This window comes from Marmota flaviventris, chromosome 3, assembly GCF_047511675.1.
Source record: "Marmota flaviventris isolate mMarFla1 chromosome 3, mMarFla1.hap1, whole genome shotgun sequence".
NCBI classification, from domain to species: Eukaryota; Metazoa; Chordata; class Mammalia; order Rodentia; family Sciuridae; genus Marmota; species Marmota flaviventris.
In genome coordinates, this window is record NC_092500.1 from 14,338,198 (window position 1) to 14,364,517 (window position 26,320).

Sequence of the window (26,320 nt, forward strand, 5' to 3'; positions counted from 1 at the left end):
AATGGAGGAAGCACACATCAAGGAACCAGAGAAAAATGGAGCTGGGAGTTTCAGGGCTGACGTGGTAGTGGGCAGACCCTGAGCCTGGTCTGGCTTCCCCAGCTCCTTTCAGCCTGGAGAGCAGGGCCCTTCTGGAAGCTCTGGCCGAGAGGAGATTGCTTTTCCCTCAAGGAGACCGCGGCCCCTCTCGCTGGGCTTGGAAACCGACGTTTTCACATCAATTCACTTGAGCCCAGGGACATTGACTGAGGGCTCCTCCGCTCCCGGGTCAGACGCTGGGCTGGCTTCATCCACTCATGCAGCAGAGACTCAGTGAGCGGGGAGCCCGGGCCGCTCACTCTCCATCCAGCCGTCGGCCACGGCCAGGCGTCCTGCAGGCCTGGGGAACGGCATGGCTACCCCTAGTCCAGCCAGGGCGACCCTCAGTCAGGCCCCCCGCTGACTTCTTGGCACTCGGGATCGCCTCTTGTGCGATGCTGGGGCCCACGGGTAAAAGAGGTCGTGCTTGCTTGGCTCTCTCTCCCTCCTGTCCCATGGCTGCCAGTGACCTTGGCCGTGATGCCACCTAGGGACAGTTTGCAGGAGAAGGCAGCCCCTCCCCCCACCCACTCCCGCCCCCTCCTCCCTCCAGGCCCCGGCCAGAGCTGTTCTTTCCCAAGGGAGAATCAAAACGGTGGCATCCCCCTTCCAAAAATTCCTTGCTGGGCTTCCGACCATGCCCAGGATCCAGTCCAAACCTCTCAGGAGAGTTCACGAGGTTTTTTACAATTTGGCTCCCATGTGCTTCTCAGGCCCAGGGTCCCCCACCCTGTCACTCACCGGGAAGGGGACACCCAAGCCTCCCCGGAACCGTGCAGAGTGAGGGCGTCCCTCCAGAAGACACGGGTCACGAGGGAAATGTCCCAACACATGCCGAAGGACACAGAGAGGGACGTGAGGAATTCCCGTGTTCCCCGGGCCCGGCTCCAAGGCAGGCCCAACACTGTCCCCGCACACCTGGCTGGCTTCCCCGCCCAGCCAAATCCCAGGACATTCTGTCCTTCCATGGGAGAATCCTTCAGCATGTGACCCTGAAAGGTGAGGGCAGGTCTTCATCTTTGGGGGTTCTGAATTTGTAGGGAAAACAACCAAGACAGGATAACCAAATCTGTGGTTCAGTTTTAATGTGCACATATAATAAACCAGTGTTTGTAACATGCATCCTCACACACGCCCACACACCCACATGCACGCGCACACACACGCACGCCCACCCGCACAAAGTACAGTGTGTCTACCCTCATTTGCACAGAGCAATGGAGATCTAATCTGAGATCCTTCTCGAACGTGACCCTGGCCAGCTGCCCTCCCAGGCTCGCCCTCCACCCCCCTCCGGGTCCTGTGGTTACCCTGACATTTCCTGGATCCTCCAGGAGACTTTGAACCTTTCTGCCTTTTCTCCTGTGAGTACTTCCCCCTTGGAACATGCTTTTCTCTACTTGACAAACTCCTACTTGACCTGCAAAACCCACTGTAAATGATACATTGTCCACACGGTGTCAATAAGCCTGGTCCCCACTCCCTGTTTTTTTGTTCCGAGAGTGTTTTCATCATAAATCTCTTAAGTGTTGACATCACCAAGTTGAACTCTTTCATTAAAGTATCTGCTGACCCCACCAGCCCGGGAGGCTTTTCAGGAAAGAGCCTGGGTCTTTTCTGTGCCCCCTGGGGCTAGCGTGACAGGCCATCCGGCTCCAAGGCACAGCTTCTGCCTCCAGCGTCACCTGGACACGGTGTTTAGTTCAGTCTCGGGTCCTGGCTGGGAATCAGGTCCAGGCACTGTGAAGGGGCCTGGTGTGGATCAGAGGCCGTGTCTCTGCTGCTGGGGCAGAGCCGGCCACTGGGAGAGCAGGGACAACTGTGGCCTCCCACATCAGTGTCAGCAGCAACTTTTATTTATTTTTTGGTATTGGGGATTAAACACAGGGGCACTTAACCACTGAGCCTCCTCCCCACCCCTTTTTTATATTTTATTTAGAGTCAGGGTCTTGCTGAGTTGCTTAGGACCTCACTGAGTTGCTGAGGCTGGCTTTTTTTTTTATTATTGGTTGTTCAAAACATCACAAAACTCTTGACATATCATATTTCATACATTCGATTCAAGTGGGTTATGAACTCCCATTTTTACCCCAAATACAGATTGCAGAATCCCATCGATTACACATCCACATTTTTACATGATGCCATATTAGTGACTGCTGTATTCTGCTACCTTTCCTATCCTCTACTATCCCCCCTCCCCTCCCCTCCCATCTTCTCTCTCTACCCCATCTGTTGTAATTTAATTCTTTCTGAGGCTGGCTTTGAACTCGAGATCCTCCTGCCTCAGCCTCCAGAGTCCCTGGGATTACAGACGTGCACCACCGCACCAAGCAGCAATCCTCTCTTAACCGGGCCCCTTTAGCCAGACACACACTGCCCTTGGTCACAAAGCCCCACCTCTGCCACGTCCTGGTAGTTTCTGAAAGGTTCCCTCTGGTCCTGAGCCACAGGCCCCACAGTGGCAGATGGGGACCAGCTCTGCCATGCTGCCCCGGCTCCTGCCCACCCTCACCTCCTGCTTCCCTGTAAAGGAGAGCAGGCCCCTGGGTGCCCCCTCCATCCCTGACCTTGCTCCCCTGCAGCTGGCCCAGAACCCTCTGGAATGCCGGGGCCAGGCCATGGTGACCTATGGTCCCCTTGTGTGGGGGAGCCCACCCACCAGCAGGCTCCTGCCCCCAGGGCTGCACTGTCTGCCCAGCCCCGGGCCAGGTCGGCCGGAGGGAGGGGGAAGGTGAGCCTGGACCCCACTCACCCCCAGCCCCACCTACGAGGGGAATGACTGTCCCCGTCTTTGAACACCGTCCTGTTTCTGACTGTTTAACCGCCCCCATGGCCAGCCTCTGAGGACAACTTCTATCCTATTAGTACCCCAAGTCCAGTCCCTCCTCCACAGCTGTCCCCCCCACAGCTGCTCTCCCCGCTGGACAGTACTGTTCCCACATTCGTGGCGTTTGCAGATTGAAAGGCTCCATGAGGCAGAGCGGGGTGGGACCCGGGTCCTGCCCATGCCCCCACCCCCCACCCCTAGTCCTCCAGGCACTGTGGTGGGACCCGGGCAGTAAGCGGCTTCCAGGTGGGTGGCGTGTGCTCTGTAGCACTCGTTTGAGGTCAAGACTGGCTGCATGGGACGCTGGACTCCCAGGGCCCTGACCCCTAAGTTGAAGTCTTGGTTTTGCAACTTTGTTTGGGGACCTCCCCCTACATTTTCTTATTTACAAAGGGAGGCACCGCCCTCCACTCTCACTTCTCATGAAATGTCTCGGACAGCAGCCTGACCCGCAACAGGAGGGTGTGAACTGAACTCCACCCTGCCCCACCTCTGCTCTGGGGGCCTCCGTTTCTTCCTCTGTGCAATGAAGTCGCTCTGTTGTACGGATTGGGGCAGCGGGTGGGGCTGGTACAGTATGATGAAGAGTCGGGGGTCTTGGTGGCTGAGTAACCCTGGAGGAACCGTCGTATCACTCTGCCATATAAGCAGAGCTGCCTGATCCCCAGCCCAGGAGAGAGCCAGAGGGGCCCTTGTCCATCATTCTCTTTGGGCTCACAGCCATCTCTCTGGATGTCCCTTCCTGATGCCCACACACAACCATCTGCTGTAGATACAGCCCATCCACTCCCTGCCCACCTTTAACATGGGACCCCTGATTCTTCCTGGCTCAGATTCTCCCTCCAAAAGTGATGGAGGAAGACAGCTGCAGTTACAGGAATCATGTACCACTAGCCCATACGACGCTAACGCCATCCTGGCTTATTACAGGGGACACTGCAGAGTGAACAAAGGGTGGCCCGATAAAGAGGTGCACCGAGTGAGGTCCGTGAGGGTCCCAGGCACAGGAGCTCCTGCCCCCAGGACATGGGGTGTTCCACCCTCCTGGCACAGGGTGTGTTCACCAAAGCCCTCTGAACCCCACAGCTAAGGGATTTTTTTTCTGGAGGTCACTACACGTAGGCACAATGGGTGACCCACTCAGCCTCCAGACCCTCTCCTCTCAAGGACGGAGGTGGGGCTGAAGCTCCCGGATTCTAATCATGGCTTGGTCCATCGGAGACCAGTGCCCACCTGAGCTATCCAGGAGGCTGCCATTGGAACAGAAGATGCTCCAAGCATCCCTGTCACTCAGGGGTGACAGGGTCTAGGGAGCTCTGTGTCAGGAGATGCAAGCAGAAACCAAACACACATTGATTACTGTGTCTCGGCCTGAAACATTCTTCCCTCTGACCCTGTCACGGTATCAGCTTATTCATGGGATGACGAGGTTCATTAAGAAGGAGCTGAAAGCAGAGATAGTCCTTGCTCCAGTGGTGACACTCAAGATGTAGTCTGAGCCCTGTGCCACCAAAGGATGCAGTCCCTCCAGCCGGAATCAGCCAGTGAAACCCTCCTCCTGCCCAGAGGGGAAGTCAAGGGGCTATTGTAATGATGTGTCATCTAGGATGTTGTCAAAGGATGGACCACAGTCTAGAGACCTACAGGGACTTGCCCTCAGGGTCTGCAGACACAGGAAATCCCATCAAGGGACTCACTATTATATTGGGGCTGGGGTGTAACTCACGTGCTCAGCACTTGCAAGAGCCTGGGCTTGGTCACTAGTGCCACAAAAGCAAATAAATTAACTGATTTAGAAATACATTTAAAAATCAAACACCATTCATACAACGGATTAGGCAGCAATAAAAAGGAGCGAAGCACTGATGGCTGCTCAGCACAGAGGAATCCTGAAAGCCCCCGCAGAGGAGCCCGTCACCGGCAGGAGCACATGGACGGCTCCGTGTGCAGGAAATGTCGGGGATCAGCACATCCAGAGACAAGTGGGTCAGTGGTTGTCAGGGGCTGGCGGGAGGCGGGAATGAGGAGTGACTGGCCGTGGTGGCAGGGTTTCTTTCTGACTGATGAAAATGTTCTGGATTTAGATAGTGGCGATGGTGGCTCGATTCTGTGAATAGAATATAAACACCAAATCGTGCTTTTTTTTTTTTTTTTTTTTGAGATCAGGGCTTAGGGCCTCACTGAGTTGCTGAGACTGGCTTTGAACTTGCGATCCTCCTGCCTCGGCCTCCTAAATCACTGGGATTACAGGCGGGCAGCACTGTGCCCAGCTCTCGTGGTGCATGTTAAAAGGGTGGATTCTACGGTATGTGAACTCTATCTCAGGAAAGCTTTTATTTAAAAAGAAAATTCAGGCAGTATCACTAGAACTATAGAGATCAGAAGTCATGGTGTTAAATAAAAGATTACCCAAGGTTTACAGGATGAAAACCAGGCGGGGTGTCACGATGAGAGTCTGGGTATCGTTGTACGTAGGAAATGCATACAGAACCATTCCGCATGTAAGGAATGTCAGATAAACCCATTATATCCATGAACTGATAAGTTTTCAAATAATTTCAAATTAGATTTTTATAAGAAACAGCAGTAAAAAAAGAAAATCTTTTATTTAAAAAAAAAATATCCATAACTGAAGCAAGTGGTAATTGGGGGTTATTCAGATGGATTTTAAGTGAATGTCATTTTAAATTATTCCCAAAGAACTTCTGTCCAAGATCCAGATAAGTGTAACATGTGCTTCACACACAGACTCTCATCTTGACAGTGATGTCCTGCGCTGGAGCGCTCACCCCCGTTTACAGGGAAGTGACGGAGACCCAAGAGGCTCAGAACGTTGCTGGGGGTGGGCCATAGGGAGGCCACCAGTGGTGCCTAGACACAGGTCCACCGGCTCCCAGCCTGTGGTCACTCTCCCACTCATCCCATGGCACTCTGCAAACAGTTTCCCTGAACCAGACAAGGGGCGTGTCCTTTGCCTATGCCCCAGGGAAGCAGTATTTGCCGTCTGCAACGCCAAGTCCACCTTTGCAACCTCAGTGCTGTAATCTTAGGACATTGTATGTGGGAACATAAACTGAAGCCCAGAACTGGATGCTGGAGTAGCCCGGTTATGATTGGCTATTTCCTGAAGCCACCAAGAAGAGGCTTGTAAGTGCCCATATTAAGGATCACCTGAATTGCAAAGGGCACTTTCTCCACTTAGAGATGGTTCTAGAACTTTCCTATCAAGGTACAGACTTTATAATCCCAACGGCTTTGGAAGCTGAGGCAGGAGGTTCACAAGTTCAAAGTCAGCCTCAGCAACTCAGTGTGACCCTGTCTCTAAATAAAATACTAAATAGTGCTGGGGATGTGGCTCAGTGGTCAAGTGCCCTGAGTTCAGTTCCTGGTACAAAAAAAATAAAAATAAATAATACATACTGCACATTATGATGGAAAACCCAGGAAATTTGAGATCCTATGGCTCTCATGCCTGGACCAGGGGGGTCTCCTGCAGCCTGCCACTCAGGGTCATTCAGCCCCCCATGAGGATATTGTCTGCATCCCTAGGGAAGGTCCTCGTGGGAGAAAGGCTGGCCTCCTGAGCCTGTTCCACACCATAAACATCACGCAGGCAAGAACCAGAAAAGCCTATTTACAGACAAATACTATCAGGTTGTTTATTCCTGATGATTCCGTTTCTCAGGGAAACAGGAAACCTAAGAGAAAGGAATGTTTGCTCTTTGGTGGGCAGGTTTAGCTTAATTATTCTAAATATGCTGCCGGTATTTTTCCAAGACACACTGAGGAGGGAGAGGTGATGGAGGGTTCCGAGGTGGAATCCCAGGGGCAGAGAGCCTTCAGCCGGGCAGGAAGCCTGTGGAGTTCGCTCAGCAGACAGTCCCGGGGCTGCCTGCGTGCCAGACCCGTGGCTGGGCGAGGCTGGAGGAGGAGGCAGGATGAGATGGAAGAGGAGGCAGGATATCTATCTTGGGCACCCGGTGGGGGGTGGGAACACTGCCTGAGGTTGGAACCCAGGTGGAAGAATGTTCTTAAAGTTCTTGAAGTTGTTTGGAAATGTGGAGTCAGAGGTGTTGAGTAGCCGGTGCAGGACCACCTGGCAGCCAGGCCAGGAGGCGGGTCTGCAGCTCAGGAGGGGCCTGAGGGTCCGTCATGAGCAACAGGATATGAGACCCACAGCTTCTCAGAACGCTTGCAGCCTAGGGAGGGCCTCAGACACTTGTGGATCAAGCACACAGATGAATCCAAACGATGGAAGTGCCAAGCAGGAGAGAGGTGACCTAGGCATGGACATTGGAGCTATGACCTGAGCAAGGTTAAGAGTTGACTCAATGAAGAGGAGCAGGACTGCCTTCCAGGAAACAAGAAGAGCACATGCAAAGGCCCTGTGCCCAGGGTGTGGAAGGAAGCCAGCGAGGCTGGGCAGAGAGGCCGATGGAGGAGCGTGGGAAGGACCGGGCCTGGGAAGAAGGCAGAGGCCAGACCCCACAAAGCCCTGGAGGCCATGGGCAGGAGTTTCATCTTGACCTACTTTGTCCGCCACGTGACCAGGTGGTATTTTGTAGATTTGTCACACACGAAAGGACTGGAAAGGGCCTTCTCCCTCATGACCGGAGTTTCTTCACTTGTAATGCTTAAGTTCCGAGGAGTCTGTCAGATGCTACCGACCAGGGCAGAGTTCACAGGGCAGCCGTGCAGCTGCTCCACTCTCTGGAGGGATCTGTGTGCAGTGCCTCTAGCTGTGCCGTTCCTGGGCCTCCGCTTCCTGCCAAAGGCTCCAGGAGACTTGCGCCCCACCCCACCCCAGGCCCCGCTTCCTTCCTGCTTCCCGGGCCTTTCTGTATCCAAGGGGCAAGGGAGCCCTGTCAATCAGCCTCCCACAATGCCCCACCCACCCCTGTCACCTCACCCCGAGACCAGAGATGAAGACAGCACGGGGACGACATGAAATGCCACCTGTCACATGCCAGGCCCTGGACACCCCCCAACTCTACCCATGCCTCTGCCCTGGCCATGATGAGTCAGGGACCGAGTCTCTGTGACTGACACTGCAATGACAGGGGTGGGGTTTAAATGATCTTCTAACCGGGGAGGTGGAAACTGAGTCACATGGAGCTCAGTGACGTGCCCGACGGCCCACAGACGTGGGTCCTTCTGAGTCCAAAGTCGGAGCTGCTGCCACCTCACCCTGCCTCACTCGGTTACCAGTGGCCGGTCTGTCCTCAGTATCCCCACTCCAGCCAAGTCCAGAGGGCACAGTCTGGGCACACGGGAGCCAAGAGCATCAGAGGCGGGATGGGGGCTCTGGTACAGCCCAGCTCTGTGGCTTCCTGATGAGACTTTAGGCAGGAAACTCCGCCCCCTTTGGCCTTCATGTTCCTTTGTATAAAAAGGGAATAAAAAAACAGGTGCCCCCTCCCCACAGCGCCCCGAGACCGGCCTGGCACACAACGTGCTCAGGAACCAGAGCCGTTTGCAGAAGAATCTTCCTGAACCTGCTTTGTGGGTGGCTGTCCCATGTGCCCAAACCCTCCATAGCTGTCCGGTGACCTCAGATACTGTCCCCACTCCCACCTTTGGTGACTGGGTCCCTCACAAGCTTGTCACTCCCCATTCGTCCTCCCTCACCCAAAGTCACAACTCTCCCCAAGAAACCTTCCACTGGAGTTGGCCTTACCAGACCCTGTCCCACAGGGTCTTTCTGACTCTCTTTGCTCAGGACCCCCCCTCCTGTCCTGGGAGGCTCCGTCTAACGTGCAGTCACCAAACTGAGCCCTGGCTAAATCTCAGACCTGGTATGTCCCCCAGAGGCCCAGGCATCAAAGATCTCCTCTGCAGCCTGAGGCGCTGGAGGGAGGTGGTGGAACTGGGGGGAGGCGGGCCGATGGGAAAGAATCCAGCCACTGGGCGTGCCCTTGAGGGGATGTTCAGACACCACTCAGGCCTCCTCTTCCTTTCTCACCTCCTGGACACCGTGAGGCGAGCGACTGCTCCACCACATGCTCTGGCCATGTTGTTCTGCCTTGCCATTGGCCCAAAGGCCATGCGTCAGCTGACCGTGAACTGAAACTGTTGTAGGGACAGCCGAGGCAGGGCACCCAAGACAGCAGGAAGCAGTTTTGTTTGGCTGCAGCCAGGTTCAGAGGGCACAGCTTTTGCTGTAATCAGTCAATCCCCTGAACCCCGAGTTCAGGGAGTTTCGGAGTTTTATACCCAGCGTGTAAGGGGAGGGGCTCAGAAGCTCACAGTCTGCAGAAGTTCACATAAAAGCAGCTTTTTCTCTCACTGTTCTGGGCAAGTTAACCCTTCAAGGACAACACCTGAAAAGGGGAGAGCTTCTTCTCCCCTCTCTTTCCTCCCCTGCCAGCTGTCACCATGGGCCCAGTTGTAACTTATCTTAACAATGTAGACATCTCTGTGAAGCGCAGCTCAAGGCCAGAGGCCTGGTTTGCACATTTCTACAAAGTACTGTACTGGATACATGTTTGTGAAAAACTAGTCAGGGGGTGTCCAGCACCTGGAGTGCTGGTATCTTCTTGGCCAGTGGCCAAGTCAACGGGGCAACACAATAATAGGAAGTTTATCTACATTGGACTCTTTCTCAGAGACTCTTTTGCTGATAGCCCTAAAATCAGCCCTGGTGAAGAGGGTTTTTCTGTGGAGAAAGGGGGTGCCCACTTCAAAACCTCTGAAACTACTAGTTACGTCCCAAAATAAAGCTATTTAAAGCTATTTTTCTCAGGTATTTTGTCACAGCAATGGAAATGTGACTCACAATGCTGCCCTCAGGGTGTCTGCTGTGTGCCGGGTCTTGTGTGGAGCCAGGAGCCACAGTGGTAGCAAAACAAGCCATTTCCTGCCTTCAGAACACCTATAGGAGAGCAGAGAAATGGACAACAGAGAAATGAATATATAAATGCAACTGGTGACTAGCGCATGAAGGAAGAGTTCAGGATACAACAGACAGGCAGTGGGAAGCACCTCCTTTAGAACAGTGGCCAGGGAGGGCTGTCCAGTAACAGAGCATTTCAATAAAGACGTGAAGTATGAGAAGGGACTGAAGAGTGTTAGGAAAGGTCTTTCAGGGAAAGGGCAGCATAAGCAAAGGTCCTGAGGCTTCAGGTAACATGGTCCACTTAGTAAAGAACCAAAAGGCCTGTGGGTTGGAACATAACGTGTAGCCAAGAGTTGAAGTTGGGAGGATGGAAAAGCACAAGATGAAACAGAAGAGGCAGGCAAAAGCCAGGTCAGGCAGCATCTCATAGTCACAGAGCGGAGGCCCCGTTCCCCCTCCACCTCTTCCAGACTTCTTCAGGGAGACTTCCGTCCTTGATTTTGGTCAGTGAGTTCCTCCAAGTTTTTCTTGGCTTTGCTTTTTCCATCACTATATTGGTCTGTTTTCTGTTACTATAATGAAATTCCTGAGGCCAGTACTCAGTAAATAGAAGTTTATTGCACTCACAGTTTGGGGAACTGAAAGCCAGAGATTGGGTGGCCCCATCGGCCTCGGCTCTGGTGAGGCTCTTGGGACAGTGGCATCACAGTGGCAGGATCACATGGGAGAGGAAGCCACCACAGGGTGAGGCAGGAAGAGAGGGGAGGGGAGGGGAGGGGAGCTTGCTTATTTCTCACAATCCATTCTTGAGGACTAGCCCCGGAGTCCCACGAGAACGACTTAATCCCTTCTGAGGGAGCACCTCAGTGACCTGGTGACCTCCCCCTAGGCCCCACCTCTTAAAGGCCCTCCACCTCAACACCAGTGCACTGGGAACCAGGGCCCCACAGGAGAACCTTGGGGGACACCGTCACACTGCCATTTAGCCGGGGTCAGACACTGCTCATGGTCCCAGCGCCAGAGCCCAGACTAGGGGGGACTCGCCTCCCTGGGTGGGAAGCTGGGCCAGGCACTGAGGGCCTCCTTGTCCAGCTCCGGGGCTCCAGGGCGAGGGTGGCCCACCACCCTCCGGGCTTAGACTGTTCTGCCTCTGATCTCCCCACGGAGCACCCTGCGGGGACACAGGCCCCCCACCTACTGCAGTTTCTGTGGATACGTTTGAATACGCCCTTATCAGGGTGGAGATCTCTGTTTTCAAAAATTGATTCCCCCCCCAACAGGATGCCAGGCCTCCCCCAGGGGCAGCTGGACTCTGCAGCGCTGGGGGCCCATGATGGACGGGCCTGGGGGAGGCTGGCCTGGCCTCCAACAAATGAAGCTCTTGCTGGGAAAGGAAGACAGAAAACAGCCAACAAGATGTTCTGTCCTCTGTGACCTGTCTGTGTTTGGGGAGCGGCTGGCAAGTGGCAAAGGTGGAAATGGGGGGCCTTTGAAACCCGTTCAACAGCCGGAGGGAGGGGAAAAGGCTGGGGGGGGGGCTGGTGGCCCCCGGCTGGCCTCCGCCTTTTTCCCTGTGACGAGGGGCAGGGAAAGCCGCTAATGCTCGTGGTCCCTGGCTCCCCTCCCCGGCCCTCACTGACACTCAGCCCAGTCACGCCTGCCCAGGAGAAGATGTCCTGGGTGGGCTCCCCAGTGCACAGGCCATGCCCACTGCCACTTGTTGCTCTCCGACAACTGACAGTGCAACATCGCCACATGCTGCCGGTCTCCCTTAGAAAAACTCTTGGCCTGGCCTCCAGGAAGCAAAACACTAGCTCAAGTTCATGAGGACCTGGGTCCAGAGGTTCCAAGAGACGTCCTGCCTGTAGGGAGCAGAGCGGGATGGGGACAGAGAGAGGACGGATACTGCAGACACCCATTACCAGGAAAGCAGCTTTGGGAAGGATTTCAGAACATTCAGATGTGGAATATTACGCAGTCATAAAATTGTGGGGTTAGGACCGCTCCTGTGAACTTGGAAGAGGGGTGTGCCTGGTAGGATTTGAGAGCTATTTTTGGGGGAAAAAAAATCACCCTCAATCAGCCATGTGGCCACTTTTGACAAGAGGGAGCAGGTGACCTTGGGGGGTGGACATCAGATGCACCAAACAAGCAAGATTAGTGACCTGGGGCTGCGGGGAGGAGAGCTAAGAAATATGTCTGCAGCAAAAATAGGAAAATACTGATGGTATAATATTAAGTGATGAGGTAGATGTAAAATTCTCTCTCTAATATCGTAGACTGTCCTGGATTTTCTAATTGGGCATAAAAATGAGGACAATAAAACAGCGTGGACCCATACATACTGATTTGATTAAATGATGGGGCTGTGTCCACCTCATCTCTCATTTTCATAACCCTTTTAACACTATCATTTCAATTCAAAAGCGTCACTTAAGAAAAGAAAACTTAGCCAGGCACGGGGCACACGCCTATAATCCCAGCAGCTCAGGAGGCTGAGGCAGGAGGATCTCGAGTTCAAAACCAGCCTCAGGAACGGGGAGGCACTGAGCCACTCAGTGAGACCCTGTCTCTAAATAAAATACGAAATCAGGCTGGGGATGTGGCTCAGAGGTGGAGTGCCCCTGCGTTCATTCCCTGCTACCAAAGAAAGAAAGAAAGGAAACCTCGTTGAGCGGCCCACCCTATCCACCATGCCCACCCCCTGTCCGGACCCATGGTCTTCACCTCGGCCGCTCCCTCTGGTGTGAGCTTCTGATTTTTCTGGTTGTGTCTTCGGTTCATTCCCTCCAGTGTTATCAGAGGTTGTGAGGCCACAGTCTCCGCTCTCCTTCCTCCATTATCCAGTCTCCCTGCCCCTTCCCACCTCCCCACGGTATCTCCTCCCTGCCCCCCTCTTTACATGCCAGGTTAGCATCATCGGGAGCTGAGCATCTTACATTCCTTGTCTCTCCTCCCAACAATCCTGGGACTTGGGCATTAGCCGCCCCATTTTGCAGGTCAGAAAACTGAGGTTCAGAGAGGATAAATAGCTAGCCCAAGGTTAAACAGAGAGCAAATGGCAGGGCCTCTGGCACACCAGTGTCCATGGTGGGGGTCAAGGGAGAAGAACACCCGTTTCTCCTCCACCTCGAGCCCCCCCTTAAAATGAGATGAGTGAAATCCCAAGTCCTTGGACTCCCGGGGGTGCTTAAAGTCTGCATGGATGGCTGGGGAACAAAAGCCCCTGGATAAAAATACACCCCTGGGTTCGGCCTCTCACACTGATGAGATGGGTAAGATGTGAGACTTTGAACCCCCGCTAGTGGGACTTCCCTCTCTCTGCCCTTTAGAGCCTAAGTTGCTACAACCGTTTTGCAGAGCAATCTGGCAACATCTAGACCATGGAGACAAGCGTCCCCCAAACCCAGCAATTCTTTCCCTGTGGATGTGCCCCAGAGAAACATCCCACGTGCTAGAGGAGGTCCAACTCAAGAGGGTTTGCAGTGGTCTTGTTTGTAACTGGAAAAACAGAAATCACTTAAATGTTCATCAGCAGAAAATGAGTAAATGGTAACGTATCCAAGGAATGGAATACCATGCAGCAGGAAAATGAGTCCAAGTTACATTATGAACGCACGTGAATCTCACAAGCATGTGGAAACAGACATGCAATCGACTCTTTGGTACCACTGACACGAAGCTTAAAAATGTGTGACCCATGGCTTGGGAAGTATGTATAATAGGAAAATTATGAATAAATGCAAGAGACTAATAAACACAGAATTCATATGTGGGCTACCTGTGGGACGGGAGGGGAGAGTGTGATAGAAAGAATGAGAGTGGAGGCTTCCTCTCTGTTTTATTTCTTAAGCAAGGTGCTGCCCACAACAGGGTTCATGGAGGCTTTTCTCATATGTGAAGCATTTCATAACACCTATTAAACTAACAAATAACAGCCGGGGACATTCTCCCACATAATATTAGGTGGAAAGAACAGGAAATAAAACTGGATATGTGCTACACTCCCAATTTTGTAAAAACAGAACAAATCAAGAGAAAAACACATAATGGGGTTTTTTTTTTTAAAAAAAAAAAAAAAAAAAGACCAACATATAATACACTGAAACTGTTGGAAGTCTGAGGGTGATCGTCATAATCTTCTTTAAACTTACCACTTTATTCTATTTTCCCAATTTCTTGGTTTGTGCATATTGCTTTTGGAGTCAAAATCAAATATTGCTTCCTTAATGAATGTGCTTGCTCTCGACACCAGGGTGTGGTGACCCGTAGCCTGGTGTGGGGGAGGGGGATTACTCGGAGTCCACCACAGGAAGCTTGTTCACCCCAAGTGTGGAGTCCAGCAGGGTCAAATTCAAGTCCTCAGCTCACCCCTCCCAGCTGCTGAGCTGAGTCTCAGTTCCCGTCTGTAAAGTGGTAACAAGCTGCCTTCCCCGATTGCATCCCGGGGCCACCTGGGAGTGGAAGGATGAGCTCCAGAGAATGGCTTCGTGACCTATAGGGACCCTCCTGCAGCAGTGACAGCAGCTACGACATGAGAGACCAGGCACTAGCCACCCAGAGGGAAAGCTGGGCTCCTCGGTGCCCTGGTGTGACAGGACAGACAGCTCTGCCAGGGGACACTCCAATGACAGGCATCAGAACATCTGTGCAGCCCAGAGCGTGGGTCGTGGTGACCCCTGGCTGGAGGTCATCTAAATGGAAGGGAGTGGCATTATCATGACACAACGGGGTGTGGGTACTTTCCCTCAAGCAACCCAAAATAGACTTCCAGAAATCAACAACCCACCTCAAAGGCACAGGAGCGACATGAAGGACCTTCTTGTCTCCGTGGGTTGACGGGTGCCCCAGACAGGCTGGTTGAAGAGCTCAGAGCTCCCTTTCGGAAGCAAAAAGCGCGGGTGGGTGGGATGCGTGAGCCGCGGCAGGATGGCCACCCACAAAGCATGACCGTGGGGACCCAGGGCAGCATCAGATGGGTGAACCTGACTTCAGAACAGGAAGTGCCCACAGCCCAGGTGACCATGCTCTGAGATGCTAACAGGTGATTTCCTCTTGCCTCTTTCAGCTCACAGCCCCGCACTTCCCGGTGGTGATCAAGCTGGGACACGCCCACGCTGGAATGGGCAAGGTAGGTGAAGCAGGTCGATGACCGCGGACACACTCCCCGCTTCCCCAGGGCACCTGTCGCCCGCCCTCTGCTCCCTGGGTATTTGTGACCTCCAGCGAGTCACCATCCGACCTCTCTTGGTGTCTCATTGCAATAGCGGTGTTTGAAACGAGTTCTCCCTGCAGACTCAAGACGGCATGCGTGATGCGGGCGCGTTCTTCTGCTGTGGGAGAATGCTCCTTGTTCCCTAAGAATAGATTGGCATGCTGGGCAGTTTTGAGACTGCTTAGACAGGTGAGAGGCGATCACCGGGAATAAAGAAGACCGCACTCAGAAGCCAGGTTAGACCAGCAGTTGGGGGTCTGCTGCCCGGGGGGGGGGGGGGGGGGGGGGGGGGGAGGTGGCCATATCTGGAGGCAATTTTAGATGCCACAATTTGGTGGGGGGATAGGATGCTACTGGCCCCTACCAAGTAGAAGCCAGGACACTGTTAAGCACCCTGCAGTGCATGAGACGGTCCCCCAGGAGAATTATGCAGCCCTATGTCAATGTGTCAAGGCTGAGACCCCTGGACAACACTAACTTAATTTCCTTTGGTGAAAGTTCTACCAGACTAGAAACCAGAGGAGGCCGTGGGGACTATAGGTCCATGGGTTCCATGTTCATGAACTCAACCAAACACAGAGAAATGTTCAGGGGAAAAAAATTGCATCTTTCCTCAACATGCAGACTGCTTTCTTGACATCATTTCTTAGATGATACATTGTAACAATCACTTATTCAGCATTTTTATAGCCTTTTAGGTATTGTAAGTAATCTAGATTTAAAATACCCAGGAGGATGTGTGCAGGTTATATATCAATACTGTGCCAGTCTATGTAAGGGAATTGGGCATTTGTGGATTCTGGTCTCTGTAGAACTGGTCCTGGAACCAATCCTGCACAGATACCAAGGGACGATAGTATATTCCAAAAATTGCAATTATTCAGGAGGTTAGGATCTATTTTGTTCAAATAGATTTGAAAAATTGTGTTAAAGTAAGTTTTCAGTGCAGAACTTTTCAGAGTCATAAATTTGTTCATGTACAGTATGTTATAGCAACTAAGGGTATTAATTTGAATCTAGTTACAGTTAAGTTGGGAGAGCTTAGATAAGTTGCTGAGCCTCCCCAACCGTAGTTCCTTCTTATGATGAAGATAATGATAGTATTGACCTCAAAAGCCGGTTGCAAGGATCAAAGGACATTATGCATGGCAAACACTCAGCTCAGTGCCTGAAACACTGAATGAATATTATCCATCATCATAATTAAGAATATCTGACCTGCTCTGGAAACCAACTGAAGTCAATAGGAGAGAGATTACTAAATAGCAGCCTATGTCAGAGACTTTGTTTCACTTGGCTCCCAGTCTGTGTGAGTCAGACGGGTATTGGGTTGCCAAAAGTTCTAATCGACAAATGCCAAATAACAGATGGAAATGGCCTCGACTTCATTGGTCACCAGGGAAATGCAAAATAAAACCACAACGAGATGCCATATATAACCACCAGAAGAGCCAAGATTAAAAGGATTAATAAGGCTAAGTGTTGGTAAAAACATGGAACAACTGGAACACACACACACACATACACACCTGGTGAAAGTATAAATTAGTACAACCCCTTTGGAAGATAGTTTAAGATTATCTGCTAAGTTAAAGTTGTGCAGGATTCTTTCAGATTTGCCCAACCTAAATATATACATGTATGAACCACGTATGAACAAAAGCACTTATTTATAATAGCTTTGTTTATAATTTCCAAAACTTGTGTGCCCATCAACAACAGAAAATATAAATTGTAGTCCATTTATACAAATGGAATATTTTCAGCAACAGCTGCACTGCATGAACTAAACTACACGTAACGGCATGAATGGATCTTACAAACAAGCCATGAGTGAAATAAGTCGAGCAAAGAAAGCCCATTCCTATACTTCTATTTACATAAAATTCAAAACCCAGAAAAATCATAGTGTTGACTGAGGTACATGTTTAGGTGATAAAACTTTTAAGAAGCACAAGAAGGGCTGGTCGTGTAGCTGAAGGGTATAGCTCTTGCCTAGCGTGCACAAGGCCCTGGGCTCCTACCCCACCACCTAAAAAAAAAAAAAGAGGAGTCAGACTGAAGTTCTCTTTGGAGCAGAGAGAGGACGGTCGTTGAGATGAGGCAGAAGTGGTGGATATTCTGTGTCTTGACTTGGGTGGTGGTGATGTGATGTTTGGTTTTGGTTCATTGAATTGTCCTTTTTTGTGGGTGCCCCTCTCCATAGTTGTTATATTTCAAAATCAGATAGTTTTAAAAACGTAATCCACTCTTAAGATGTGTTCATGGAGGTATGAGACCCAGGACAAAGGGAGAGCCCTCCACTATGCCGATCAGTGTACGGCCAAAGATTGTCCCATTCTGGGTTGTCCCCAATTCTGGGCATTTGAGAGGGACATTGATGAACTAGTTATGAAGAATGGACCAATTAATGAAGGACCAGAGACCACGTGATCCACCTCTTCCGAATCATGAAGGGGCTGTCGCAGGAAGACAGAGGAGGTTGATTCTGTACCAACATCTGCTGGGCAGAGTGGAACCAAAGTCACGGAATGTCAATCAAGTTGAAGCAGCAGCTTTGTAACAATCAAAGGCGAACTCAGCGGAGTCCGCAGGTTCTCCAGGTGGGAGGTTCTCAGCTCCGGAAAAGCCAAGCAAAAGTGAATGTTTATCAGAAGAGGAGGAACTACCTGAGTTTCTCCGTCTGAGGTGTTTGAACCCCTGAAATTGAGGCGCATCTGTGCGCATGTGCCTCTGTGGCTGTCACATGGATGTTTTGCTGGGAAAGGGTCCAGGACTTCTTTCAGCTTCTCACAGTGTCCTATGAGCCACCCAACTAAGACACCTTGGTGATCCCTGTTGTCTTCCAATGATGAGATTCTGAGGTTTTAATTATTGAAAGGAACTGCATAATGTCAGGTTACCATCATAGGATTAGAAGTCAAGTTCAAGGCCAACTGCCAGTACTCACGGGACCAAGTTTATAGAGTCCAGAGTCAGGGTTTCTGATTTGAATCTGGACTTGCCATTTACAGTTGTGGGTTCTTGGGCAAGTTGCTTAATTTCTTTGACTTCAACTTCCTCTATTACAGGGATAATAATGTCCTTCCTGGGGGTTGTAATAATGATAGAATACGTTGATCCAGACTTAGGAAGGTGTCTGGTAAACATGGAGTGAATGGGACTTTCAAAGCCCACTGCAGATATCAACTGTTATTTTGATGACTTAATAGTTTATCTCAGCTGAAATAAGCAGTTGTTCATAATAAACCAAAAGGGCAGGGAATTTAATTAAATTCTGGGTAAATTTCTAAAGAAAACATCTTCTAACATCCACAGGATGAGGCCAAGATAGCAAGCTAACCCCGCCCTGGCCGTTCATGATGCTTATTTCATAGGTTCAGGCCATCAGAGATGCAGCCTCAGCACCTCAATCAAAAGATGAGAACCCGGGACCAGACAGGGGACGGGCCTTGCCCAGGGCCACCCATCCACAAGCGTCCCAAAAACAGGAAGGGCAAGAAACCCCTTTGGAATATTTGGCCTCATTCCATACTTTAGAGACAAGAATAATATCATAAATAAATATAATAACAATAATAATATAATAGTCCCCCCAACCCAGGGGAGATGTATTCCAAGACCCCCAGCTGATGCCTGAAACCATTGACAGTAGCAAACCCCATATCTACAGCACTGCACAGCTTGGCATGTCCAAATTGCCAGAGTCACCACCCTGGTGCTTAAGATCATTAAGTAAAAGGGGGTCACCTGAACACAAGCACTACATGCAGTACCTACAGAGTAGGTCCGGCAACTGAGACAGCTACCAAGTGACAGGCAGGTGGTGTACACAGCATGGATACACTGGACAAAGGGAGGATTCCAGGGCAGCTTGGAACAGGACGGGACACAATTTTTTATCACACTACACAGAACAACGTGCAATATAAAGCTTATGCATTATTTGTTTCTGGAACTGGTCATTTAATATTTTCAAATCACAGTTGACCATAGAAAGTAAAACTATAGAGCCATACGTGGTGGTGCTTGCCTATGATCCCACTGACTCAGGAGGCTGAGGCAGGAGAATCACAAGTTCAAAGGCAGCCTCAGCCACTTAGCGAAGAGGCTCTCAGCAGCTTTGTGAGACCCTGCTCTAAATAAAAAATGAAAAGAGCTGGGGATGTTCAATTCCTGGTACCAAAAAAAAAGAAAAGAAAGAAAGAAGGTAAAACTAGAGGTAAGAGGAGACTACAATCACTTCAGTAATAAAATGAATGCTCTATTGATATGTACATTCACTGAGTGCAGCCCTCATAACAAGCCAACAAGGTAGGCACTGCTGGTACCTCCTTTTTATGGATGAGGAAACCGAGGCACAGACAGGCTCTGGTGGAGTTGGAGCACATCCCCAGACGGTCTGGCTGAGCTCAGGACGACAAGATGACAGGCTAGTAAGCCAAGACCCCTGTGTCCCAACAATTCCGCCTGCACGCACAGGGTTTCTCGTCCTCCTAAGAGAGACAGGGTTGAGTCACCCCTGCAACAGCCCTGTCCGTCCTGGAGGACGAGCGGCAGCTCTGGATGTGACATTTCCAGCAGCCCCGGCATCGCCTCCTTGGCCCGGGTTGCTCCTGTCATCAGCTGCAGGCGACCTGGACTGGGATCCGTCTCCTAGGCTGACTCACCTGATGAGCTTTCCTGGCACAATCCGCTTTTGAAGTGGGAGGAGGTGGCTCAGTGCTGGACAGAGCAGAAAAATATGAAGTGGCGCCAGGGGACCCGTGAGGAATCACAACTGGAGGCCGCCAGAGAGGAGGGGCTGTGTGTCTCATGGTCGGCAGAGGCCAGGGAGAGCAAGGACAGGCCTCGGCCACGTGGTGTGCAGGGGAGCAGTGTGGAAGGGGGCCCTGTCCCACCCCAGGAGGAAAGGAGGCGAGGCGCGCATCACCCATGTCCCTCCTCTGCCCTCTCACCTTCACTTCCTGTCACCACCAGCCTCACTGAGTCTCTGCTTCTCTTGAGCAATATGGCCCCTTAGACGGGCATCTGTTGGTCCTTCACCACTCGATCGAGATCCTGGGCCCTGGGGTCCCCTGTCAGAGCCTCCGGCATGAGGTTGTCCCTCCTAATGAGAGATGTACAATCAGACCTGGTGGTTCTGGATTTCACCTCGATGCCCGAGATCCATCTGTGACCTAAAATGCCCCCTCAGGAGGCTTTCGTGGTCCTTCATGGACATCGGCTGACGGGTGGGAAACTTGAGTGGAGCAAGGTGCCCCTCTGCCTTCTTGTTCCAGCTCTCGTACTGTAAACAGTCCTTCCCAGGTTCTGGTGCCGTGTTTACCCACCTTCATACTTTATTTCCCACTGTTTAAACGCCCCCCAAGTGTAGGGCTGAAGTGCCGTCTAGTGGCCCTAAGCAATGCTCCATTTCTTTACAGGAAAAACGCAGGGACAGGTAAGTCAGTCTTGCTCAGGTACGCCCTGTGGCACTGTGGTGAGTTCGGGGTGGTGAATCAGCAGTATATCTTAAACAGGGGTCTTTCAATAGAAATACACATAAAACAACGGTATGTATGATCAGTCAATGACCATGATGTCACCTGAGGCTTCAAGGAACCTAACCCTGTACTTCTCCTTGGAGCCATGCTTTCTTATTTGCTAATTCAGCTTTATACAACATGCCTACACGATGGACAGGTCATCATTGCCATGAAGAGAGATAATCACTTTGTGTATGTCACACAGAAAAACAGACACACAACCCGTAAAGCGTCCTTATGTTTTCTTTCTGCCTGTGAATGCTAAAATACCATGCTTCTAAGCACAGAGCAAACAGGAATCTGTCACTCTGTCTAGCCTGACAACTGACATGTTCCAGGTGGAATCATCTGGATCACAGACCCATTTTTTGACTTAATGACAATTGCTCCACCACCTCCCACATCCTTGCATCGCCCCTGGCTCACTAGAAAGAGCCCTGGCTTGGGTTCAGGCAGCCTGGATTGTCCTGCCAGCCCTGCACCCGCCAGGACCAGCAGTGTCCCTATGGGCCAGTCACATAACCATAAATGCAGTCTCTCCACACTCAGTGATGCATGATTGTCCTCACCCCATCCCTTGGAAGAGCAGGTGAGGGAATGCATTAAAAGCAGGAAGCTCTCCAGGTCTGGTAGCACACGCCTGTAATCCCAGTGGCTTGGGAGGATGAGGCAGGAGGATCACAAGTTCAAAGCCAGCCTCAACAATTTAGTGAGATGCTAAGCAATTCAGTGAGACCCTATCTGTAAAAAAAATACAAAAGAGGCTGGGGATGTGGCTCAGTGGTAGAATGCTTGCCTCGCATGTACAAGGGTTTATGCCCCTGGGTTCAATCCCTGGTACCAAAGGAAAAAACAAAAAAAAAAGGGGTCGGGCTGGGGATGTAGATCAGTCGGTAGAGTGCTTGCCTCGCGTGCAAAAGGTCCTTGGTCCAATCCCCAGCATATATATATCAGGAACTTCCGCATAACTGTGGTATGGGGAGGACAGCTGAGGAGAGTGTGGGCTTTGGACTTCAATGCTATCCCCAGGTTGTAAGTTGGCCTCTGCCGTTCTCCAGCTCTGTGACCTTCAGCAAATTTCTTAATTCCGCTGGGCCTCAATTATGTGGGATAATTCAAAGTAGATCAGAGGGTGAACACAGGCTGAGAGGGAAGGGCATGCCCAGTCCCTGAGCACCCTGGGCCAGGCCGTGTGCCTGTTTGTCCTCTCCTCTGACCCCTAGAGCTCCCTGAGAGGTAGAGCTGAACCCTGGTCTGCACAGACTCCTGCTAAGGCCACAGGTACGTACCAGCTGGAGCAGGATTGCAGCCAAGGCCGGCAGGTCCTTGGCCCTTTTCTTTTGGCTGACAGAAACCCCCCGGGACGCCCTAGTAGAATCATCTCTTCCCATCGCAAGGCAACGAGCCAACTTAATTGCAGAGTGGATTTATAAAGAATTCCTCCAGGCCCCACCTCAGAAGCTCGTCAGTACCTTGGAGACAAGCACTGACCTTTACAGATGAACTGCTCTTGAGTCTTGGTACACTGATCTCACACCAGGCCTGAGGCCAAGACCAGGAACACGCCTCTCAAGGGGTGACAAGGATGCTGACTACCAGCTCAGGCACCGTGTTCTGAAGACAGCCTGCACCCCCACCACCTCCAAGCCCCATTTCCCAAGAGGGACAGAGGCCCAGGAATAACCTCATTTGGAAGGAGTAAGTCACCTGCTGTCAGAACACACACCCCCTCCGTGAAATACACCGGGTATCATTATTTTTTTAAAACTGACAACCTTGAGGATCACAAGATGGCCTTCTTCCTTTTCTCTGCTTCCTGGTGACCCCTGTCCACCCTGCCTGCCTTGTGCATAATGAAGGCAGCAAAGCTTTGCCCTCGGAGACCTTGAGAAAGAGGAGGTGCACCTCCCACCCTGCGGGGTAAGGAGCCCTGTCATCGCCACAGTCTGCCCTGGGAGCTGGTGGAAGCTCCAGGCCGTCCTTTGAGGTGCTATCGCGATACCCATTTTACAAATGAGATAAGCTGAGATCAAGGAGGAGAGAAGACCCGCATTAGGTTGCACTTCCCACGCCCACGTTCTTTCTGTGGGTTCTGATGCTCATGCCAGGGAAAGGGGGGCCTCCAGAGAGTTCCAGCAGCCCATTGAGAACACAGCCCATGAGTCTGTTGAGGCCTTCACTGACCCAAATGGTCAGGCATGGCCCCTCTGACTGTCAGCGGGCAGGAGAAGTGGTGTCTGGAGACAGGAGCAGCGCCCCACCTCCCTGGGGCCTGGGGCACTGGGCTGCTGACAGGGGGCAGCGGCAGGCATGTTTGTCCAGGAAGGCCAGGGAGGCTGTAAACTGTGGGTTTGTTCCGCTGTGAGTGTGTGTGCTGGCGGGGGGCGGGGGGGGGGATGTTAGACGCGCCCACCTGAATGAAGCACAGTTCTCAGGTGCCATGAAGCCACCAAAGAAATGACACAGCACCGCAGAGCCCGTCTCTTGCCCTGACTCCTGGCCTCAGCCCAGGAAATCTCGGCACCAACACCCCTTCCCCATCCAGGGCTGAGGCCTGAAATGTGCAGGAGGGGTGCCGTGGGGCAGGGGATGCTGTTCAGCCTTTTCCGCCTCATGTCACATGTAGAAAACAGTGGCATTTAGACAATTCAGCAGGTGGATGGAGAAAGCTGCTGGAGCTGACCAGCAGGGCCTGGGGCCCCGGCCACCTAGAGATAACAGCAAAGGCGCCTGTTGGGAGGGGTTGAGTTATGGGCCCAGCGAGTCTAGCCCGGGGGACAGACAGGCCTCTCAGCAATACTTCCTCAAAATTTTTGTGAATTTTCAAAAAAAAAAAAAAAATGCCGGATGCTAACCTGCCCCAGACCTGCTGGATGGGATCGGCACTTGCATTTTAACAAGATTCCCAGGTGAGTCCCGGGCTGCTCTGCACCGCCAGCGTGGAACCCAGGGATGCAAACTCAGATGCGCAAGGGAACAGGCGACTCCCATAATGACTCAGGAGCCCAGCTGGAGACTTGGTGACCAAGAGAAGCCACGGCCAGCCAACAAGGGCAGCCATGACTCAGCTCCAGCCAGTCAGGACCATGAGAGACCATACAGCCCAGGGGTCCCTGGTCTTCTGATTCTAAGAAGTCAATTTCCTGCATCTCCAATATGATCTTAAGTAATCTTAAAGTCTTTCAAAATATGGTCTATGTCCAATAAAACAGTCACTGAATCTTGGAGAAGTTCAAGGCTTCAAACTGCAGACACTTGAGTTTGACCTTGCCACAGGGGACCATGGAGCCTAAGGCAGGTCAGCCCAGGTCAGCCACTTTCTAAGTATATAACCTTAGACAAGCATTTGACTAGAATCTTTCTCATCCATAAAATGGCCCCAACAAATCCCCCCATTGAGTGAGGGGTTACCCTGGGAGTAAAGCATTTTTAAAAATCTATAGATAAACATGCTGTTCACGTCGCAATACCTGAGGGCTTCCTAAACTTCCCTGTGCACACAGGTCACCTAGGGCTCCTGTTAAGATGCAGATTCTTGTCCACTAGGCCTGGGGTGGTGCCTGTCTGGGGTTCTGCATTTCTAACAAGCTCCCAGGTAATGCTGATGCTGCTACTTCGTGATCCAGGTCAGAGGTCAGCAAATTGGCTCAGCACAGAGCCAGATGGTAGATATTTCAGCTTGTGATCTCCATCATAGCTGCTCCGTCTGCTCTGCGGTACAAAGCAACCACGGGCGATATGTCAATGAATGAATGTGACCGTGTGCCAATATAACTTTATTTATGGACACTGAAATCTCAGTTTCATGTTTTTCATAGAATATCGCTCTTTTAATTTATTTTCCATTATTTAAAAAGGAGGCAGCAGCAACAGGGAGGGCTGGAAGGGTCAGCTTCGGCCCTCGGGGGTCCGTTCACTCACCCCAGCCTAGGGTCATCTTTAACTCAGCCTGGTCCTCTTCTTTCCCAGCTAGACTGGGGACCCCATGGGTCATAAGCTGCACCCACTGTTCCCTCCCCATCCAGCCAGGGCCTGGGCATGGCCAGGTGCCCTCCACAGTGAGCAGGAGCAGGGAGCTGCAGGCTGACACCGGCCTGGAAACTCCCTTTCCTTCCAGTCAATCTCCCAGTCACATTTGTCACTCTGTAAAGTGTGGTAGAAAGAAGCAGTGACCCCAGCGCTCAGCACCAACAGAGGGAGATTTGATTTATTATGGGGAAAGCAATGGAAGGAACCGGCAACCTGATAAGAGGATAATAGACAGTCCCCAACAGCCATCAAGCCCTCCCTGTTCCTGCTGCCCTCCACCACCTCTTCCGGCCCCTGGCAGCTCCTGACCGGGCAGCCAGGGCTGAGCACATCCTTTGGGCTGGGTCTCTTGACCTTCTGAAGCCTTAGGAAGAGGCAGAGTCTTCCGACAATGAGACCAGTGGCTTGTGACGGTCTGAATGTTAGAGTCCTCCCTAAATTCTAAAGCTGGACCCTGGTACAGGAGGCACCCCAGGGAGAGGTAGGGCCTTTGGAAGTGATGAGGTCAGGGGGACTCCTCCTGAATGGGGTTGGTGCTCTGTAAGAGAAGTCGAGGGAGCTCCCTCACCCCTTCAGCCATGGGAGGACGCAGGGATGGGCACATCTGTGACACCCTCACCAGACACTGAATTGTATTTATGGACTGCAAAGCTTAATCTTGGACTTCCCGACCCCCAGAACTGTGAGCAATAAGTGTCTGTACTTATAAATGTCACAGTTAAAGGTCGTTTCCTAGAGAAGCCCACCTAGATTAGGGCATGGCTCTTGTGTTCATTCAATAAATATTGGGGGGTTTGGTGCCCAGGTATTTAAAGTTAAGGAGTCAATAGATGTTCACCGTATATTTTGACAAATATTTTGTGAACATTTGTTACCTTCCTAAGGTTACATTACAAGTAACGTAACAAATAACATCCTGTAACATTTGTTATGCAAGCCCGGTGCTAGATGTGGGGTGGAGGACTCTTGATTAGGATCCAGACATGGCTCCTGGCAGGGAATTTACTTATACAAGTCAGAAACACACCTAGTGGACACTCTATGGCAGAGCCTGGCCAACTCCCACCCACAGGCTAAATCCAGACACCCCAAAAACACGCACACCTGGTTTTGCTCATAAAGTTTTATTGCAACATGGCCCTGCTTGTTTGCATACATATTGCTGATGGCAGCTTTTTCACTATGCTGTCAGACTTGAATCATTTTTACGGACTGCAAAGCTCAAAATATTTACCACTGGACTCTATAGAAAGTTTGCCAATCCCTGGCCTAATACAATGATGTTCCAAAATTTTGTAGAGCAACCTCAATGAGTAATACATTTTGCCCTGCCACTCAACTCCCAGATACCAGAGAGAGAGAGAGAGAGAGAGAGAGAGAGAGAGAGAGAGAGAGAGAGAGAGAAGCTTCACAGACTAATACTTGCCTTTACCATGTGCACAGCATTCTGATATTTCCTGATCCAGTGTATTTCTTTTTTTTTTCTAAAGAGATAGAGAGAGAGAATTTTTTTTTAATATTTATTTTTTAGTTATTGGCAGACACAACATCTTTGTATGTGGTGCTGAGGATCGAAGCCGGGCCGCACGCATGCCAGGCGAGCGCGCTACCGCTTGAGCCACATCCCCAGCCCCAGTGTATTTCTTTCTTTGAGATGTTAGTTGTGACCCAGTCAATTGATTGACCCATTTCAAACCCACAGTTGGAAGAGCCCAGGGTTTACTGGAAAGTCAGTCACATCCGTTGGTTCATGGATTCATCCATGGATTCCCCTCTACATGTTGGGCACTAATTCTAGCACTGGA

The 26,320-nt window shown here is 51.3% G+C and overlaps 1 protein-coding gene across 2 annotated transcripts in view; it reads left to right on the top strand.

Annotated features, from left to right (window-relative positions):
• Nucleotides 1-26,320, top strand: part of Syn3 (synapsin III) — a 388,585-nt gene that overhangs the window by 316,235 nt on the left and 46,030 nt on the right. For both annotated transcript variants that reach the window (XM_027940536.2, XM_027940623.2), the window contains one exon: nt 14,812-14,874. In XM_027940536.2, the coding sequence (XP_027796337.1) occupies nt 14,812-14,874 (63 nt within the window). The remainder of the gene's footprint in view (nt 1-14,811; nt 14,875-26,320) is intronic.